Source organism: Felis catus, chromosome D1 (genome assembly GCF_018350175.1).
Source record: "Felis catus isolate Fca126 chromosome D1, F.catus_Fca126_mat1.0, whole genome shotgun sequence".
In the NCBI taxonomy this organism is placed as follows: Eukaryota; Metazoa; Chordata; class Mammalia; order Carnivora; family Felidae; genus Felis; species Felis catus.
Genome location: NC_058377.1, coordinates 70,308,938 through 70,329,560, shown reverse-complemented (window position 1 = coordinate 70,329,560; position 20,623 = coordinate 70,308,938). Strand labels below are relative to the sequence as shown.

At 44.8% G+C, this 20,623-nt stretch overlaps 1 protein-coding gene across 6 annotated transcripts in view; it reads right to left on the bottom strand.

Moving 5' to 3' along the window:
- SPON1 (spondin 1) overlaps positions 1-20,623 on the bottom strand; it is a 261,400-nt gene that overhangs the window by 167,245 nt on the left and 73,532 nt on the right. For all 6 annotated transcript variants that reach the window (XM_023239596.2, XM_045038988.1, XM_045038989.1 and 3 more), the window contains exon 3: positions 19,787-19,920. In XM_023239596.2, coding sequence (XP_023095364.1) covers positions 19,787-19,920 — 134 coding nt within the window. The remainder of the gene's footprint in view (positions 1-19,786; positions 19,921-20,623) is intronic.

Here is a 20,623-nt window from a genome sequence, read left to right as displayed (position 1 = left end):
CAAACATACATAAGGACTGAGATTTAAACCTTCTCAGTTCTAACCCCAACTAGTTCATTACTTTGCTTTATAGCATGAAATCAGCATGACAAAGACATGGTGTAATAGAAAGACCTTTCTAGTCAGGTTTGATCCTGGATCTACCTCTTCGGTGTGTAGTAGATGATTTACAGCTTATGTCTGAATTTCCTATCCTATACCTTTGGGTCAATATCTACTCTGTGAGGGATCTTGTTGAGCATTAATGAAATAAACCAGTATGAAAAACACCTCGGCCAAATCTTCCTTTCTTCTGTCAACTTTAAACCTCATGTTGCTATTTAACTTATCATGTATTTATGCCTTTTCTACCCAACCGGAGAGTTAATTAACCCTTACAAAGCAGGGGCTTTCTCTTGCTCATCTTGGTACCTACCAGTGTTAGCCCGCAGGCCTTGACCTTGTCATCAGCTTGTGTAACGACTAACATCTAGTGAGTGCTTACTGTGCCAGACACTCTGTAGTAAGCATTTTATACACTTGAAGGGCTCTCAGTGTTAAATAACAAAAATTCAACTGAGTAAAATGTAGAGATCTGGCTTTACTAATTGATTCACGAAATGGGCCGTATCCCATCTTCCAAGTAGAGGGGAGCTCCAAAAAGCTACAGAAAGAAAAATATTTTCAAGGGAAGGATAAGGAAGTCATAAACAGAAAAAGAAAAAAAAAAGAATTATTTCAGGTGAGGTCACCTTCATTTGGGGAGAAAAGGTTTTAGTAGATGAAATACTTTATCTTCCTTTGGGGGATAAAAAGCACCCATGGGACTGATTACCATATTGGTACTGACCAGAAAATTCCTGACTGACTGGCTAAAAGTTATATTCTTTGGGGGTTGAAACTGCAGTTAGGTTAGGTATTAACTCTTGGTTTATTGACTTGAAGCTTTAACCTAAGTGACACCATTTTGAGCCTGTGGTTTTCTGGTTAACATCAGCCTTGGCTACTCATTAAAATCATTTGGAGGAGGGGTACCTGGGTGACTCAGTTGGTTGAGTGTCCAACTTCTGACTTTGGCTCAGGTCATTATCTCAAGGTCAGGGGATTGAGCCCCACGTTGGGGCTCTGCACTGAGTGTGGAGCCTCCTTGGGGTTCTCTCTCCTTCTCTTTCTGCTCCTTCCCTGTTTGCACACATGCATGTGCACTTCCTCCCTCTCTCTTAAAAAAAAAATTAAAATCATTTGGAAGAGCTTCCAAAAACTACTGACATCCTGATTCCACCCTAGAAGAAGGAAATCAGGATTTCCAGGGCTGGTGCCAGAACCCTGGTGATTTTTAAAAGCTGCTCAGGTGATTCTAATGTGCAGCCAAGGCTGAAAATCACTGGCATAATTCTCCCATCTATGAGGTACCTGCCATCATGATTTCTGCAGATGAAAGAAGCCTAGGCACAGAGGGACCAAGTATCTTGGCCAAGTTTATATAACTCTTTTTTTTTAATTATTTTATTTTTTTTAATTTGCATCCAAGTTAGTTAGCATATAGTGCAAGAATGATTTCAGGAGTAGACTCCTTAGTGCCCCTTACCCATTTAGCCCACCCCCCCTCCCACAACCCCTCCACTAACCTTGTTTGTTCTCCATATTTAAAAGTCTCTTGTGTTTTGTCCCCCTCCCTGTTTTTATATTATATTCGCTTCCCTTCCGTTGTGTTCATCTGTTTTGTATCTTAAAGCCCTCATATGAGTGAAGTCATGATATTTGTCTTTCTCTAAGTTCGCTTAGCATAATACCCTCCAGTTCCATCCACGTAGCTGCAAATGGCAAGCTTTCATTCTTTTGGATTGCCAAGTAATACTCCACCGTATATATATGCCACATCTTCTTTATCCATTCATCCATCGATGGACATTTGGGCTCTTTCCATACTTTGGCTATTGTTGATAGTGCTGCTATAAACATTGGGGTGCATGTGCCCCTTCAAAACAACATACCTGTATCCCTTGGGTAAATACCTAGTAGTGCAATTTCTGGCTCATAGAGTAGTTCTATTTTTAATTTTTTGAGGAAACTCCATCCTGTTTTCTAGAATGGCTGCACCAGTTTGCATTCCCACCAGCAGTGCAAAAGAGACTCTCTTTCTCCTCATCCTTGCCAACATCTGTTGTTGCCTGAGTTGTTAATGTTAGACAGAATGTTAGCCATTCTGACAGGTGTAAGGTGGTATCTCATCGTGGTTTTGGTTTGTATTTCCCTGATGATGAGTGAAGTTGAGCATTTTTGCATGTGTCGGTCATCTGGATGTCTTCTTTGAAGAAGTGTCTATTCATGCCTTTTGCCCATTTCTTCACTGGATTATTTGTTTTCTGGTTGTTGAGTTTGGTAAGTTCTTTATAGATTTTGGATACTAACCCTTTATCTGATATGTCATTTGCAAATATCTTCTCCCATTCCTTCAGTTGCCTTTTAGTTTTGCTGATTGTTTCCTTCGCTGTGCAGAAACTTTTTATTTTGATGAGGTCCCAATATTTCATTTTTGCTTTTGTTTCCCTTGCCTCTGGAGACGTGTTGAGTAAGAAGTTGCTGTGGCCAGGATCAAAGAGATTTCTGCCTGCTTTCTTCTCGAGGATTTTGATGGCTTCCTGTCTTACATTTAGGTCTTTCATCCATTTTGAGTTAATTTTTCTGTATGGTATAAGACAGTGGTCCAGGTTCATTCTTCTGCATGTCGCCATCCAGTTTTCCCAGCACCATTTGCTGAAGAGACTGTCTTTATTCCATTGGATATTCTTTCCTGCTTTGTCAAAGATTAGTTGGCCATACATTTGTGGGTCCATTTCTGGGTTCTCTATTCTGTTCTATTGATTTGAATGTCTGTTTCTGTGCCATATATAACTCTTAATCAGTGAGCCAGGATTAGGAACCCAATGAGGCTGACTCCACAAACCACAGCTTTCTTCACTGGGCCCTCCCAACTCCCATGCAATAAGAAAACCCTGAACTAAAACTACTGGCAAAGAGAGTCTATATAGGTGTCCCCAGTGTGAAACGGTGATTTTGATCCTCATAATAGAAAACGTGCAAAAGCACAGCAAATCCTTTCTGTTTTAAAAGTTGAGACCAGGTTCCTATCTGACTTGTACACTCAGGGTCTGTGTGATCCAGTTCAAATCCCAGTAACTCTCTGAGCCTTAATCTTTTTTAAAATTTGTTTTTTAATGTTTACTTATTTTTGAGAGACAGAGAGAGAGAGAAAGAGAGACAGAGACAAAGCATGAGCAGGAGTGGGGCAGAGAGAGAGGGAGACAAAGAATCTGAAGCAGGCTTGAACCCGTGAACTGTGAGATCATGACCTGAGCCGAAGTTGAATGCTTAACTGACTGAGGCAACCAGGTGCCCCCTGAGCCTTAATTTTATGATGTCAACTTTGCCAGAGTATGGAGAAGGTGCTCTGTAAACCGTAAACTACTTAAAAAATACAAAGGGACACTTCCTGTGCCTTAGATTCTTATCTCCACTTTATAGGGAGGAAAACAGCCTCAGACCCAGTAGAGCCAGGACTCAAACCTTGACCTGACTGACCCCAGAGCCCACCTGCAAAGTTGGGCTAATGCAACGTTGGCAATCAGTCACGAGCCATCTTAAAAAATGTGATTAGCAATAGAATCTACCTGTAGTGATGGCCAGAGAGAGTGGAGTTAGGCCATTTTTAGAAATGGCCATGACAGCAGATGCAGGGGGGAGCTCGCTCTTCCCTCCAGCACTCTCCCTGCCCCCAGGTGGTAACTCTGTCACTTCCTTTTGCCACTGGCTTTCTTCTAGGGGCTAAAGGGAAAATTGGAAATGCAGGGCTTGTTCCAAAGACAGCCTGGCATTTCAGGTTCTCAGATAAATATTCGGGTGCCAGTCCCTGGGGCTTCTTCTCTCTTCTTCCCTCCCCATGCCTAGTACAAGTCTGGCACATAGTAAATGCTCACTAAATGTCTGTCGAGATGAGTAATGGAGTCCTGCTGAGTAGTGAGAGACAGAGGGTGGTGAAAGACACACTGACCTCCCTTCCCGCCAAGGCCAATGCCACCTACAGCAAGACATCAAAGGGGGCCTTTTACATCTTTGCCTTATTTACAGTTTCCATCCTGAACTGGCCACCATGATCCAACTTGGTGCCCTGCTTCTCCCTTATGACTGCCTTTCCCACTGAGGACCCTTTGGACCTGACCCTCAGCCTTTCTTCTTTGATGCGACCCTTCGTTTCTTTCCTCCACTATGAGCTGTCCTGGCTTTGCAGGCACCCAGGGTTCAGCCGTCACCCAGGCCAGCCCAGGCTCCAGGCTCACCTGCACCCGTGGTAGGTCTCACATGATGCTGACAGTGCAGGCAGGGGAGGCAGTGAGCAGGGGGACAGGGGAGTGACTTGAATGGGTGAGATGTACCACCTTCCCAAGCATCTCCCCCATTCGCCCCTATAGTTAGACCTAGATATAAAAGGCAACCTTCCTCTAGAAAATGAAACAGATAAGGGGTGTCTGGGTGGCTCAGTCAGTTAAATGTCTGACTCTTGATTTCAGCTCAGGTTATGATCCCACAGTTTCTGGGATCAAGCCCAGTGCCAGGCTCTGCACTGACAAAAGGAAGCCTGTTTGGGATTCTCTCTGTCTCCCTCTCTCGGCCCATCCCCTGCTTGTTTTCTCTCTCTCTCTCTCAAAAAATAAACATTAAAAAAAAAAAAAAGAAACAAAGCTGGTGGACATAGGGGGGAAAAAAAAGAGAGGTAAACCAGGAAACAGACTCTTAACTATGGAGGACATACTGATGGTTGCTAGAGGGGAGGTGGGCAGGGGTGTGGGGGGAAATGGGTTAAATGGGTGATGCAGATTAAGGAGGGCACTTGTGATGAGAAGTGGGTGTTGTATGTAAGTGACACATCACTAAATTCTACACCTGAAACTAATATTACACTGGATGTGAACTGGAATTTAACTAAAAATTAAAAAAAAAAAAAAGACAAGCCTCTTTATAAAAGACAATTAATCCTCATGAGCAATCAGCCTCATTAACGAACAATCTACCCATTCATCGTGGCAGAGCAAAAGCTTGGGCTGTGGAGTTGGGCTGTCTGGGGTTCAAATCCTAGCTCTTTTGCTGGTGATGTTGGGCTGGTTGTGCCTCCGTTTCCCCCCTGTAAAATGGGAGAATACTATCTTCATCATAAGAAGATATGTTAGCACACATTTTATCTATCATTATTTCTGTTATTAAAAAATTAGAGCAATACCCAGCTGAATGTTCAAAGAAGGGATGTTTTGGTGAAGGAAAGGATCAAAAATAGAAGAAAAGTAAAGGAAAAAAAAAGTCACATTTATTGAGTGCCACCTCCGCTCCAACCGTACTCTTTCTTGCTCCACCATCAGGAGCCACAATGCAGGTCCTCAAACGTTCCGTGCTTTCTCTGGGCTGGGGACAATCCCACACTCTGTTTCATCCCCTTCTCTCCCCTACTGCCTTGTCGTCTGTCAGCTCACAAGCTGTGCTCTCTGGACCTTCTGCATCACCCCAGACTAGACTGGGTGCCCACTCACCCCAGCTCTGTGCTCTTCCCAGCGTGACCCCTTCTACACCATGTAGTTGCTACCCACAGACTGGCCTGTTCGTGCCACCTCGAGTTTCCAGGAGGCCACGCCCTCCTCATCTCTGCATCCTCCGTGTCGGGCACGGTGCCCGGTACAGACCGATGGTGCCACTGGAAGGAATCTAGGAGCGGACACATTTATCAGCCCAATGATCAAGCCTGGCAAGTCCTTGCCTATCTTCTGGACTGAGCCCAGCGTGCACTCATCTACATCTCAGCCTAACCTTCTGAGAGGAGGAAACCAGGGAGGAAAGGGAAAAATACAAAAGGGAAAATGCAAATGCACCTTTCGTTTTTTTCCCTTCTACCCCACCACCCCCTGCCTTTGTGCTGGATCTGTTAAATTCAAAACCATTTCAACCTTAAAGAAATTTACAAGAACAGCGCAAAGAACTTGTTTTCCTCTGAAGCACCTGTGAGCAGGTGGTTGAATATCCAATCACCTTGAGTACTTTATTGTGTATTTCTTGCAAACAAAGCTCTTCTCCTGTGTAACCACACACAGTCACCAGATACCGGAAATTAACATTAATACATTCAATCCTCAAACCCCGTTCAAGTTTTGACTTAAGTTATCCCTGTATTGCCAAAACATCTCATTTAGAATCACAGCATTGCACTTCAATTTTTATGTCTAGAACAGTTCCTCAGTCTTTCCTTGACTTTTATGACTTTGAAACTTTTGACGATTACACGTCAGGTAATTCTATAAAATGGTTGAGCTTGTCTGATGTTTCCTCAGGATTAGATTCAGGTTATGCGTCTTTAGCAGGAATATCATAGAAGCGATGCTGTGTTCTTCTCATTGCATCCCATCAGGCGGCTCATGATTTTAAATTCAGATTTGTCCCATCACTGATGTCTGCCAGACTTCTCCACTCTGAAGCCCCTGTTTTTCTTTGGCAGTTATTAAGTATTTTGAGGGCAGAGGCTTTGAGATTATATAAACATCCTGTTCCTTATCAAACTTTGCAAATTTATTTATTTGTTCATTCATTCATTTAAGCAGCATATGTACTTGTTTATATCACACAGCCTCTAGTTTTCCATTTTATTGAATGCATTGCAATCGGTTACTCTTACAACTCTAGGGGAAGAGTTGAATGATTACAGCCCGTGTATATTTGCACTTGGTCTTCCTCTCGTCCTGATGTTAGATTTTAGTTTTTATTTTCCCTGGTCTTGACGTTTTAAATCTAACGTGACTGTTTTGTTTCATGTTTTCCTTAACACCGCTTCATATTCTGTATGGGAATTGGCAAGGGGCAAACGAACCAAAGGAAAGGAGACCCAGCGAGACTGAAACTCAACAGTGCTTAAAGCTTTAAACCGTGTTTCAAAAACTGTACAGGTTTTGTCCTAAGTGCCCCAAACTGGAATTTGCTTCTAGGGAGGAACCACTTCTTTTGTCTTAGAAACATGTATGTGAGTTCCTCATTTTATTGCAAATGTAGAACAATAATAATAACAACAAAATTAATCGTGTAGCCGTTTATGGAGCTTATTCTATACCAGACGCTGTTCTAAACACTTTAACTCTTACAGCAATCCTATGAGGCAGGTACTAGGATTATCCCTACTTGAAAGCAGAGGTATCTGAGGCGCTGGGAGTTTAAAACGATTTGCGGAAGGGCGCCTGGGTAGCTCAGTCGGTTAAGCGTCTGACTTTGGCTCAGGTCATGATCTCATGGTCTGTGAGTTCAAGCCCCACGTCGGGCTCTGTGCTGACCGCTCAGAGCCTGGAGCCTGTTTCAGATTCTGTGTCTCCCTCTCTCTCTGACCCTCCCCCATTCATGCTCTGTCTCTCTCTGTCTCAAAAATAAATAAACGTTAAAAAAAAAATTAAAAAAAAATAAACAAAAAAAAACGATTTGCCCAATGTCATTAGTAAGTGGTGGAACCAGAATTCAATCTCAAGTCTCCTGAGCTGTGACTCCACCTTTTTTTTTTAAGTTTATTTATTTATTTTTGAGAAAGAGAAAGCATGAATGGGGGAGGGGCAGAGAGAGAATCCCAAGCAGTCTCCCTGCTGTCAGCGCAGAGCCCAACGCGGAACTATGAGATCACGACCTGAGCGGAAACGAAGAGTCAGACACTTAACCTACTGAGCCACCCAGGTGCCCCTGTGACTCCACCTTTGTATCTATAATGCTGAACAAACCAGTCCAGAGAGGAGTTGGGTCTAGAATTTGGGGCAGATGGGATTTGTAAAAAGACATCCTTTTGTGGGGGAAGTCTTCCCTGGCCACCAAGGATAGGCAGAGAGCTTGATGTTCACCAACCATGAGGAGCAATGAACCCCCGCTACCCCGGCCAAGGATGAACTTGGACTTCTGGACCCAAAGAGCAGCCAAAATCTAGAAGCAAGTTATATAATTTCTCTGTGTTGTAGTTCCCTTCTGGCACTCTCTAAGCTTTCAACAACATCTTATTAACCATTCTTGCTGGGCCTTAGCTGTGATGTGGAGTATTAAGCCATGGGGCTCCACGCGTGGAACAAAGTTGGGGAGAATTGCCTGAGGAATGGACCCACAGTCTAGCTCTAGGTAGATGGGTGGGGTGGCAAGCAACAGCCAGGAGTTTGTGATACATGTAGCAATGCCCTAAATATTCTCCATAATTCTTGGGTGGTTGGTTGACACGGCAGAAGCTTGGTAAATCGGTAGTTAAGGAAGAATTAGTTCCTGATTAATAATAATCTGCAAACAAAACTTCCCATTTAAAAAGATGTGGGGCTCCCCTTGGAGAAGGCAGACTGGCCCTTAGAACCCTCATCTTGGTTCTGTTTAGAGCGTCCTGTTATTTCCAGCACTAGTTGGATAAGGCTGTGGATGATTCTTCTTTCAAACCATGACTTCAGAGCTGGGATCCAGGACGTCTGCCAAATTTTTCCTTGCGGTGGATTCTTCTTTGGCATAGCACATGTCACGGTGATTGACTGAGGAGGAAGGCAAGGTGTCTTCCCTCTCAATGTCAAAAGATATGCAGTGTGTGATTGTGCAGAGTGTCCCCGCTACAGAGGCGTCGTCAAAGAGGGGCTGAGGGCGGTGACTGAGCACATGATAGGTACGAAGTAAGTCAAAGCCAAATTGAGACCACTGAAAGCCAAACACAAAAAAGCGGCGGCAGAGAAATCAGATCCGGGAAATAGGTTTACCTAGCAACACAGCTGGTGTGAAGGAAGATTCCTCCAAGCAACGTGGACGAGAACAGCGGGGCCTATTCAAGTACATTCTGACTCATCAGATTTCTACGTGGAGCCACAGATGTGTTTAATTTTATACATTGAGACCGATTTGCACACTGTGAGCGTGCACGAACCCAGCTGCCTGAGCCACATAAGCACGGTAGATATGAAAAGAGTGAGTGGGAGACCCTAGCTGCCATTCTGAGGGCTCTCTTTGCTCTCGCTGGTTTCCTGATTCCACGGCCGCAAGACAAGACTCAGCCCCGCGGCTTTCATCTGGGGTTGTGGCCCCGTCACCCATCATTCACCACTCCCCACTTTTTTCCTGAATTCTGGAAGGCTTTTTTGGGTAGCTGGGACTTTTTTCAGAGTCTGGGTGTAATTATCACAAAACAGCCTCTGACTTTGGGGGGGGTGGGGTGGGGAAAAGGACCTTGGACCACGTAGGAGAGGAGAGCTAACCAGTCCTGCACCCAAAACTGTAATTAGAGCAATTCTGATGTCATCGTTAATCATGCCGATTTATGTTTTGAAAGGAAACCAAATGATGAATATAATGATTATTTCTGTTTCTGCTTCCCCCTCTTTTTCCCCTACAAAATTGGCAATAGCACTGAAGTCAAATTAAACATCTGTTTGAAAAATAAGCCGGAGTACTGATGACAGCTGCCCTGGACTTACAAATGTACCACAGCTGTCAAACTCGAAATTAACAAGATTTTCATTTATGAATAGCATAGAACTCGGATATAAAGGAGCTTTTTCTCCTATTTTCCTGGCTTCCAGGGGCTGTTAAATGTGAAATCTTCGGGAAATGCCCAAGGAAAAGTGGAGCTGAAATCAGCTTGTAATAATCGTGGAAGGAGCAGGGGACGTTCTTTCTTCTTATATCATCTCATTTCTTCATCGGCTTTAGGTTGAGTGTTGTCTGTGGCAAGCAGGCTTGCAGGGAGGCTAAGGATTCGGAGACAATTCTCCACCTGGCAGTTGAAAGTGAATGGTGATGGTGCTGTGGGCCTCTGAGGGAGGACTGACTTCTTCTCTGGCACCAAGGACACTGGCTTGTCCTTCAGCATTGTCTGCGTCGTCAGAGGGCTCCAGCCCCTGCTTCTTCCAGTTCCAGTAACGAACACCCAGGTACACGTAACTTGCTGACACCGCAGTCCCATACTGGGTGCAAAAGATCTAAGCAAGCCATGTTGGCGACAGGGTAAAATATATTCACCTTTCTCACCCTTTCTTCATGATCCCGAAAGACAAAGGAGGCATGCAACCATTTCTTTGTCCCCTTCTACCCTTGTCCCAGAGTCCTCACCGTCCTTCCCAAGGATGGGGTGAGGCTCAGCAGTGGAGCAAGACATCTAGAGACTAAATACATGCGGGTGTGATACCGTAGTGTACTTTTTCACCGTTGCCCAAATGTTTCTATTTTTATCCTTTGATTATTTCATGTCAAAAATGTCCACAGGGATAAACAAATTGGGGTAGACACATTTAATGGGACATTACACAGATATTTAAAGGAACGAACTGCCAATACATGCTGCGATATGGATGAACCTCAAAAACACTTCGCTCAGTGGAAAAAGCCAGACGCAAAAGGCCACATACTGTACGAAATATCAATCGGCAAAGGCAGATTGGTGGTAGCCAGCGGCTGTGGGCAGGAGAATCGGGAGAAGCTGCTTAATGGGTGAGGGGTTTAGTCTGGAGCAGTAGAAATGCTGTGGAACCAGACAGGAGTGGAGGTTGCACAACATTGTGTACTAAATGCCACTGAACTGGTGGCTTTAAGATGTTTAATTTTAGGGGCGCCTGGGTGGATCCGTCGGTTCAGCATCTGACCCTTGATTTCAGCTCAGTTAATGATCTCAATGGTTCGTGGGTTCCAGCTCCATGTCAGGCTCTGTACTGTCCCTGTCTGTGCAGAGCCTCCTTGGGATTCTATCTCCATCTCTCTCTGCCCCTCCTCCACTCTTGCAGGTGCTCTCTCATTCTCTCTCTCTCTCAGAATAAAAATAAATTAAAAAAACAAAGACAAAACTTTAATTTAAAAAATGGTTATTTTTAGGGGTGTCTGGGTGGCTCAGTCAGTTGATTGTCGGACTCATGACTTTGGCTCAGGTCATGACCCCAGGGTCACGGGATGGAGCCCTAGGTCTGGCTCTGCACCACAGCAAGGAGCCTGCTTGGGATTCTCTCTCTCCCTCCCTCTGTCTGTCCCTCCCCTGCTTACACACACACACTCTCTCTCTCAAAATAAATAAATAAACGTTAAAAAAATAAAATGGTTGGGGCGCCGGGGTGGCTCAGTCGGTTAAGTGTCCGACTTCAGCTCAGGTCGTGATCTCACGGTTTGTGAGTTTGAACCCCGCGTCAGGCTCTGTGCTGACAGCTCAGAGCCTGGAACCCGCTTCCGATTCTGTGTCTCTCCCTCTCTCTCTCTCTCTCTGCTCCCCCTCCTCACTCATGCTCTGTCTCTCTCTCCTTCAAAATAAATAAACGTTAAAAAAAATTTTTTTTAATAAAATGGTTAATTTCATGTTATGTGAATTTAATCTTAATTTTTAAAAATGTCCACAGGGTCAAAACACCGTGCATTGAGCCCACCACGACCAGGGTAGGGAACCTACCAGAAGCTGCTGCTCTATCAGTGGGGAAGGACTGGAAGTGGTCTTGCTGTGGGGCCCTGGGCCCTGGTGCACGACAGAGGCAGACGGGACTCTCACCCCCCGGGCCCCTCATAGTGTAGGCACATTCTGTGGAACAGTGCTTGCACCCGAGCTCAGCAGCCCACACTTCCTATTTACTGCATGCCAGTTCCTCCCCCCGGGGGCTGGATCCTGCACCTGGGACTCCAGCTGCTGAATGAAACTCTGCTGGCATTGCACTGCTCCCCTGGAACCACGCCACTGCTGGCCTCGCAGGAACTCCTGGCATCTGGATTCTACCAGTCGGATAGTAGGTCTCAGGGCATCTAAATCTTCCTAGGCCAAGCACATGTTGCCCTTTTAGCCATGGCCTTGGTCTTTCCAAGTGCTCTCCCAGAACTAGCCACTTCAACAGGCTCAGGGCTTCCCAGCTCCCTTCTGTCCACTCCTTGCTTCCTCCCCCGGTTGGCATGGCTGAGGTCCTGGCCAGCCTCATGGGAGAGCCACCCTGACTCACAACAAAGGAGCCTGTGGTTCTTCTCAATACCTAATGCCAGAAAAACTGTGGGGGAAGCTGCACCCCAGATCCTCCTAATGCTGCCAGCTTCCTCTAAATCATACACAGTCATCTCATGTGGGTTTCCTCTGTTATTTCCTTCCAAGATAAAAAGGTTTGGTGAGCTCTGTGAAGTTCCAAAGTATTATGAGCGTTCGCTAATTCCTCCTTAAGACCCAGCCTCTCTTCCCACGAATAAGCCTTCCTCTTGCCAGATCTCAGGGTTTGTTTCCATTTTCTAAATGGCAATTAGTTTCCTCCCTTGGAAACAACATCTTTCCCCTGCCTCAAACCACCCCCCCCCAACAGACAATCCTCTACCCCCTGGTTTACAGGAGGGGCTCTGCACTCACAGACCTCATAGACCAACTGAGGCAAAAGGCGGAGGGGAGGTGGAGAGTGATCAAACTCAGTCAGGGTAGTTCAGTGGTGTTTAGTTAACAACAAAGGTTTTGTGTCACACGGAAGTGGGTTTAAGTCCCCCCTTCATCACCCAACTGCTTTATTACTCTGGATGTAAACTCTCTAAACCTTGGCTCTCTCATCAACAAAATGGGAAAGCCCTACAGAGAAAAGAGAGATAGGCTTTTAGGAGAATTAAGTGAGATAAGGCACGCTGCACACCCAGTGCTTGGTGAGGGATATAAGCTACTCACATTGTCAGGCACACTAATCGATGCATCGGACACCTGTGTATGCCTGCCTCTTCACATCCCTCCTGTCCTAACTCTGACCCCAATGACCGTCATGGCGGTGACCAGCTCTGCCCTACTGTAATTGCAAGATGCACACTTCGTCTGCGTGGTACATCTCTTGATTCCTGTCCCAGAGCTTCTCTGGTGCTGCAGTATGTGTTCGGAGTCTGATTAATTCTAACATGTGCGCAACCCAGAAGTGCGTGAGGGAGTTAATGCTCGTGGGGCCAACCTTGACCAACGGAAGATGGAAGCCAATGGATAGTGGCTTTCCCCACTATCCTTGGGCACACTGTTCTGAGACATGCGTCACGAGGCTTCACAAAGGTCCCGGTGGGATCAAGTACCAGTTGCCTACACTGATGGCCAAGTTAATAACACTTGACTGAATCATGCCTTCCCTACCGTCCCTCTCCCCTGCCCCTTGGGATCACTTCCCAAATAAGCTACCCGCAAAAAAAGCCTTTGTCTCAGCTGGGCTTTTAGGAGGACCTGGGACAGGAATCAACTGTTACTAAGTTGTTAGCACTGGGGGTATGCATTAGAGCGGGGGTCAGTACACTTCTATAAAGCGCCAGAGAAAAGATATTTGGCTGTCGCACCTTCTCAATTCTGTTGCAGTAGCATGAAAGCAGCCCTCAACAATATGTAAATGGATGAACATGGCTGTGTTCCAATAAATCTTTATTCACAAAAACAGGCAGGGGGGGCTGGATTTGACCTATGGGCTGTGATTTGCCAACTCCTGCACTAGGGCCACAGAAAGGAGTAAAATGGATCCCTCCATGAGGCTCAGTCTCCTGTGGAGAGGAGAAGCACATAGAAGTGAGTCTGTAAAGGTGACTGAAACAAGTCACGAAGGGCCTTGGACACCATGCTAAGGTACTTTGACTTTATTCTCTGGCAATGGGTAGCACTGAATAAGTTCTCAGATCCGGAAATAGGTTATTTCACTGGCAAGCAATGTGTTGCTTCTTTTTAACATTTATGTGCAACCCAGTCCTGCCACAGGGCTACCTCCTCTGTGCACTTGGAGTGACACTTTCGTTACTAAACTTCCCACTGTAGACTGTATCGACAGGGCAAAGCTCCCTTATCGACACCCCCAAGGCCAAGTGTATTTCAGAATTCGGAATATTTTTGGATTTCAGAAAGACAATGCAATTCAAATTCCATATATTTTGTAACATTCCTATCAGGGTCTGGATATCCAACTCATTGATATTTACACTAAAAGACTATAAACAACTTCAAGTCAGTTCAGGACAGGTTCGGGCCCTAAAGGGAGTTAAAAAAAAACTCTTTGGGAGTTTAGAGATTTTTGGCTTTCAAAACTGCAGATTAAAGATTGTGAACCTGATTTGTTTTGTGTTTCACTCCTAGGACTGCGACCTGCTCAAAGACGGCCTCTGAGTCCTTCGAGCCTACACACAGGAGGTGCTCAATAAATGTTACCAAGAGAATGGGCAGACGGGTATGGCTGGAGCATGGGGTTCATGGAAGTGCAGGAAGAGGCTGGTCAGGGACTCTGGTAAAGGACACGGGGAGACTTAAATGCTCTGATTAAAATTCTGGACTTTATCTTGTAGGTGATAGAGAGCCCCGTTCAGCTTTGGTAGGTACGTGATATGACTCAGCTGTATACGAGGACAGCAAGACTTATCCCAGAGGAAGGAGCGGAGGGCAAGGAACCATAGTGAGCAATTAGGTGGTTCCTGTAATACTGTGGTGAGAAGAGTCTGTGGATAAGGCAATGAATATGAAGCACACGGTAGGCAGAAGAGGCAGATTTGGCAACTAATGGTTTTGGAGATAAGCTTGATCCAGTAGCACCAATCTTAGAGGGTAGAGTTCCGATCACAGACTCCGGAGCCCAGATCTTCTGTTTAAATCCCAGCTCTGTCGGGGCGCCTGGGTGGCGCAGTCGGTTAAGCGTCTGACTTCAGCCAGGTCACGATCTCACGGTCCATGGGTTTGAGCCCCGCGTCGGGCTCTGGGCTGATGGCTCAGAGCCTGGAGCCTGTTTCCGATTCTGTGTCTCCCTCTCTCTCTGCCCCTCCCCTGTTCATGCTCTGTCTCTCTCTGTCCCAAAAATAAATAAAAAAACGTTGAAAAAAAAAAATTAAATCCCAGCTCTGTCACGTACCCTGTGACGGTGGGCAAGTTATTTACTCCCTCCTGTGCGTCGGCTTCCTCTGGTAGTATCTGGTCCATAGGGTGGCTGTGAGGACTACATACGTATTTGTAACGCACCTAGAACAGGGCTTGGCTCTTGCCTATTGAGTACTAACTACCTGCATTGTTTCAAAAGGCTGAATTCCCCAAATGGTTCATCAAGTAACCATCTCCCCAGGAGCAAGAGGACCCACATCTCGGACCCTCCCCAAAAGTTATGAATGGGTGTCAGAAATCCAATTATAAGTGCATGTAATCAAGGTTACAAACATACGAAAAGAGAGGATCACTTCAGGGGACAAAATTTTCGTCAGATTTAAGGGGACAAGATTTCCCTCTGGTGGGGTCTGCACACATCTGTTCCGTTCACAGGGGGCCTTTTCTTTCAATCAGTTGCTCCTTCGCTATAATGTTTACAGCATTCCGGCAGCATGATGGCCTGCCAGGGCAACTTTAAGTGCTGGGTCATTCGTTTGTAGGGGGAAGGCTATAAGGAGGTCTGCCTGGAAAGCCTGTAATTTAGAAATGCTCAAATCTTTGCATCCAAATGGAAAATGGAAATGGTGTCAGGTTTGTGCCAAAAGGAAAGTCATAATTGCCGTGTGCTTCCCTTCCTGCCCTCCTGGGCAAAGGAACACTAGCAACCAAGCAGGCTTCCGAGCTGTCATCTACAGACATTTAGCAAACTCTGCAGCTTATTCTACCAGGAGTATTAACCAAACACTGCAACACAAATGTTCCTTTTGCAAGCAAGCGTTCTGCAACCAAGTCAGAATCTCCCCTTTCATCTGCCCTGAGCTTTGCTGCCAGACTTAAATGTCCTTACTAACTCTTTAATGAACGTTCCCCCCAGCCTGTCAGTCCACCATTTAATACCCACTAATGGCTCCCTTGTTCCTCTTGAATCAAATTCAATCTCTTTATCTTGACACTGGAAGACCTCCGTGATTCAGCAATGGATATTGGCCCCCGAAGACCTTCTAATCTCACTGGGTCTGTCTCTCGGGCTGCCGTGTTTATGCTCACCTCCAGATTCTCACCTCAATTTCACCAGGGCCACCCCTTGGGCCGGAATAGCCTTGTGCATTTATCCAAAGCCTACTCTAGCCTTTAAGATAGAAACTAACCCTTCCTGGAAACTCTGGTGCTCCCCTTATTCCATTCCTCACTCATCTTCTTTCTAACCACATTTACTGTTCCCAGTTCATGTTTGTCTGGGGCTTGCTAACCTTTGCATATGTATTTTTTTTATACCACAACTAGAGTGAAAATATCTTGGAAGTCAGGATCATTGTTGATAACCTGAGCCCTTCTCAACCCTAATATACTCTAGTTGGCCAGTTTCCCAAATGCTGCCTCCTACATGAAAGAGGAGGAAACTTTCTCAGCGAGATAGAGTCCTTCTCAACTTGATTAAAGCATCAATTTGGAGCCCGTACTTCATGTCATACTTAAAAGTAACATATAATAGTATCCCCATTAAAGGCAGGAATAAGCATGAACAGCACTATTTAGTAGTCTAATAGAGGTGATAGATAATAAACTAAAACATGAAAAGGAAATACAAGGTATACTCATTCATTATTTCCCAAAAGAATGAAAGAACAAGCCATAAGAACTATCGAGAGAGTTCAACAGTGTCCAAATCCAAACTCGGGGTACGAGAATGAATGGCTCTCCTAAACACAGGCAATTAATGATTAGGAAGTGTCACAGGAAGAAAGAGCCCACTCACAAAGGCAACAAGACTACCTATGAGGAGAAAGCCACACAAAAAAATGGAATCTCGATGAAGAAAAATCAGTGTACTTTACTGAAGGATATAAAAGATCTGAATAAATAGGGGATACTCCATACTTCTGACTGGGAAAACATATTGTAGGGATGCTGACATTTCCCACACTAAACTATTAATTCAATGCAACACCATTCAAAATCCCAATATAAGTTTTATTGAACTAAAACAAACTTATTCTACGATTCGTCTGGAATTATGAATCTGCTTGAATGGCCATGAACGTTTTGAACTAGAAGATTAATGAGCAATGGCTTGCTATCAAAACATAAAATAAAATTATGCTATAAAATGGTGTGGGTTTTGTGCAGAAATAGATAAGATCAGCAGAACAGAACGGACCTGTGTAAAGATTTATATTTGATGAAGCAGTATTTCACACAATTAGGGGAAAGGACAAACTATTCAATAAACGGAGGTGGGACAACTAATTAGTCATTTTGGGAAACATAGGTAAATTTTGATTTCCCATCTGTGCGGGATATCTTTGATTTGCTGCTCTAGATACCCTCTCAAACAAACAAACATACAAAAACAAACAAACAAACAAAAACCAAGAGAAAGGAAGAACATGGGGCTTTGGAATGCAACGGACATGTGACTCAAGAAACTTCCCTCATTTCCTGGGACTTCCTCTGTCAAATGAGGGTAGTTTGTCCTGAAGATTATATCTGATAAAACGTGCTAGCTGTGCTGCCGAGTTACTGGTACCTAGAAAGGACTCGCTGACCTTTTCTCTCTCTTCCATTTGGCCCATGAGAACTTCAAGGGCCAAGAGTATACCTCAGTTGTCTATCTATCGTGGACGTGTGGGCGAATAGAAGCTCAGTTACATTTGCTGAAAGAAGGAGCGACTGAACAAGCCACACTTGTTCACTGTTAATGGATAAACATATGTTCACATATGTTCATTGATAACGGGTAAACAAGAGATGCCTTTGTGGCTTCTGCCAGGAAGATGAAACACTTCTGGTTTGTGAGAACAAGAAGTCAAAGAAAACCAGAGATCGGAGCCAGGAGGACAAGAAGGATAAGGATTTTCAGAGCAGGAAGACTCATCACATAAATCTCGTGTTTTCCAATGTTCTTCAGAGCCCCAGGCTCTGCAGAGTAACCGGGCAGCCATGGGCCAGAGTGTGGGAACCAAAAAGCCACGCTGGGAACCGAGTCTCCAGAGTGAGACACTGAAAGTGCTCATGGACAAAAGTCAGGTCACATGTGACCACACAATAGAACTCTAACCCCAACCTCTGTAGCAACCGGCCTGGGAAGCCAAACCACAACCCCTGTCGTGACATTTGGTACTTGTCAATGACCACCAGCTCCTCTAATTTTTGCCCCCACTGCCTCCTCTATTTCCAACTCGGGACCAACCAGAGAAAGCCAAACATGCTTTCCAAACCAATCACATAAGATGTTCTGCTTTTAGTTGGCCTGCTTCCAACTTCCCCATGTTAATACCCTACCCTCCATTCAGAACACACCAGCAGTCTGCCCTTTTTTTCCCCCTATAAAGCTTTCCTCTGCCAGTCTCTGAATCCCTGCCAAAGGCTAGTGATGGCGGCTGACTCCCTTGCTATATAGAGAGTACTGGATAAGTAGCCCCGATTTGTTCTCATTTCAGTGGCCTTTATTTCCACAGGCCTTCTCCCATATTCCAACTAGATATTAGATACATGTTCTATACTGGGGTTTGTATATAAGGTTTTCTTTTGAAAAGTTCTACTGCTCATTGTGTTTTTTTTAAAAATTCACTGATACAGATTAATGCCAAGAGACAAACGTCTCAAGGAATCTGAGTAAGAATGTTCAGCTTGCATTAAAGTAAGACACAAGTGATATATAGACAGATGGCAGCAAAGGGAAGCCAGACAAAGACAGGGCAGGGCCTGGGCAATGGACAGAGGCTTCCAGAGACCTCTGTAGGCTTTTTTTCTGTAAACCAGGCACAGCTGAGTCCAGGAGATATAGGGGCTGGACTGTCTAGTTGGAACACCTCCTTACCAGCCACTCCTCAGAGGTGGGCTGGAATTAACCACAGTTGTAAGACTGTAGAAATGTCCACCTGCCAGAAGTGTAGACAAATGAACCAAATACATAAATAAGGTCCAAGGAGGACTCAAATAAGAGGAAGACGATTGGGGAGGTCCTAGCCCCTTACCCCCATGGGAAAATGGCTTCTTAGACGCTGGGATTGGAGTCCTGTCTACCTATGACAATTTGCCTGCCTGAAATCCTAAAATTCTCAGGATCACTCTATAAAGTTTTAAAATCTATTTAAAATAGGTTACGGCTGCATTTGCCCAACTTGTGAATGTTAATATATGTCTCAGAAAAAAAGGAGTCAAATACGTTTGGGAAACGCTGGTGAAACCAAGTTAAACAGATATCGTTTTAGTAGGACTTTGCAAAACCTTAAATATGCTAATATATGTAGTGAATCTATATAAAGCATTTTCCAAACTTATTTAACTGTAGAAATTGGTTTTCTGCCCACTTATTTACATCTCCCTGAACATCATTCTATGGCATACCATTTTGGAGACACAGGTTTGAGATAATGCTACCTCTCAAAGGAAAACCACCAGCTGGTTAAGTTAATATCTCTTAAAATGCATCGTAACTCACCAAAGGGAGGATCAGGAGACCGGAGAGGAAGTGGCCCAAGAGGACAATTTTGAGGGAAGGAGGAAGAAGACAAAATTATAAAGCAGGGCCAGAGGCCAAAGAGGTTACAGTTGGGTCTCAGGTCAGCCTACCACAATTTAAGGACAGTAGGTGTTAAATTCCAGATGGAGGAAGTCAAAGATTATGCTCATCTGGTTTGTAATTTTCCTTAACCAACCCTAGTATCGATATCTGGAGAAGATGGAGAGCGGCCATGAGAATCATTGAACTAGATAAAAATGGAGATTCAGGTGAATGGTTGTGTTTATAGCATTTCATCAGTGATGTCCCTTCGCTCCATTTCAGAGTTCAGATAACTAAGGGCAGAGAGATGATGCAACTCATCTGATGCCCCAGCAAAGCCACTGTTCTTTCTGCAGTCACACCTTGAAGTCTTCGATAGACCATAGGGAAGGAGAGTGAAGTGTGACAAGCATCCCTCGTTTACCTACTTTAGAATCACGCAGCCTGTTCCTGCTGGTGGCGCAATCCAGAACACCTGGATCCTTGTCCTCCTCCGTGGGGTGCTTTCGGTGACCGCGACGGGGCAATTACTCATAAACTGTGTTTCTTCTTCATCTATGATCTGTGGAAAACCAGTGGAAAATAAACACATTATAATGCAATGTCACTTCGGGAAGGCTCTTAAGTTTTGGAGTTGACACTTCTTAATTTTATTTTTAAACCTGTCATTTTGTGTTAGCAGCTCTATATCCCCAGACACCAGAATAGTGCCTGGCATAGAGTCCCAGTCAATGCTTGTTGAATTAACATGAGGGCAGGGATTTGGCACATGTTCCCTGCTCTCTGGGACCAGGATCTTGTGTCAGCACTTTGAGAAACAGACCACTAGGTGATGATCTTGCTTAGTTCGCTAAGATAAGCTGGGTCCCACTTCAAGGAAGCAGGAGGAAGAGGGGGAGGGGGGGTGGTGGGGAGGAGGAAGAAGAGGAAGGAATAATCCAAAGCCAACACGCTCTGAATAGCTAACATTTGCAATTCAGCTACAGTTTTATAAGGTGAAATCAAAATGCTAGAAGAAAACACCCCTTTGGAAGAAGTACACCGAAGTACTTAAACTCTCTCTAAGCTTCATGGCACTATTTACTTTGCGGTCTCTACTTTCCCAGTTTGTGCATTGTATCGGTGTTCTCCCAAGTTAACCATCAAGGTTTCCTTGGACACTGCAAAAAAAACCTGGTAGCCACTTCCATTCCCCAAGACTCAGCATATCTCCTGCTTGCTTCTGGGTCTGCTGCCGAGACTTGCCTATCCCTCTAGTACTGTTA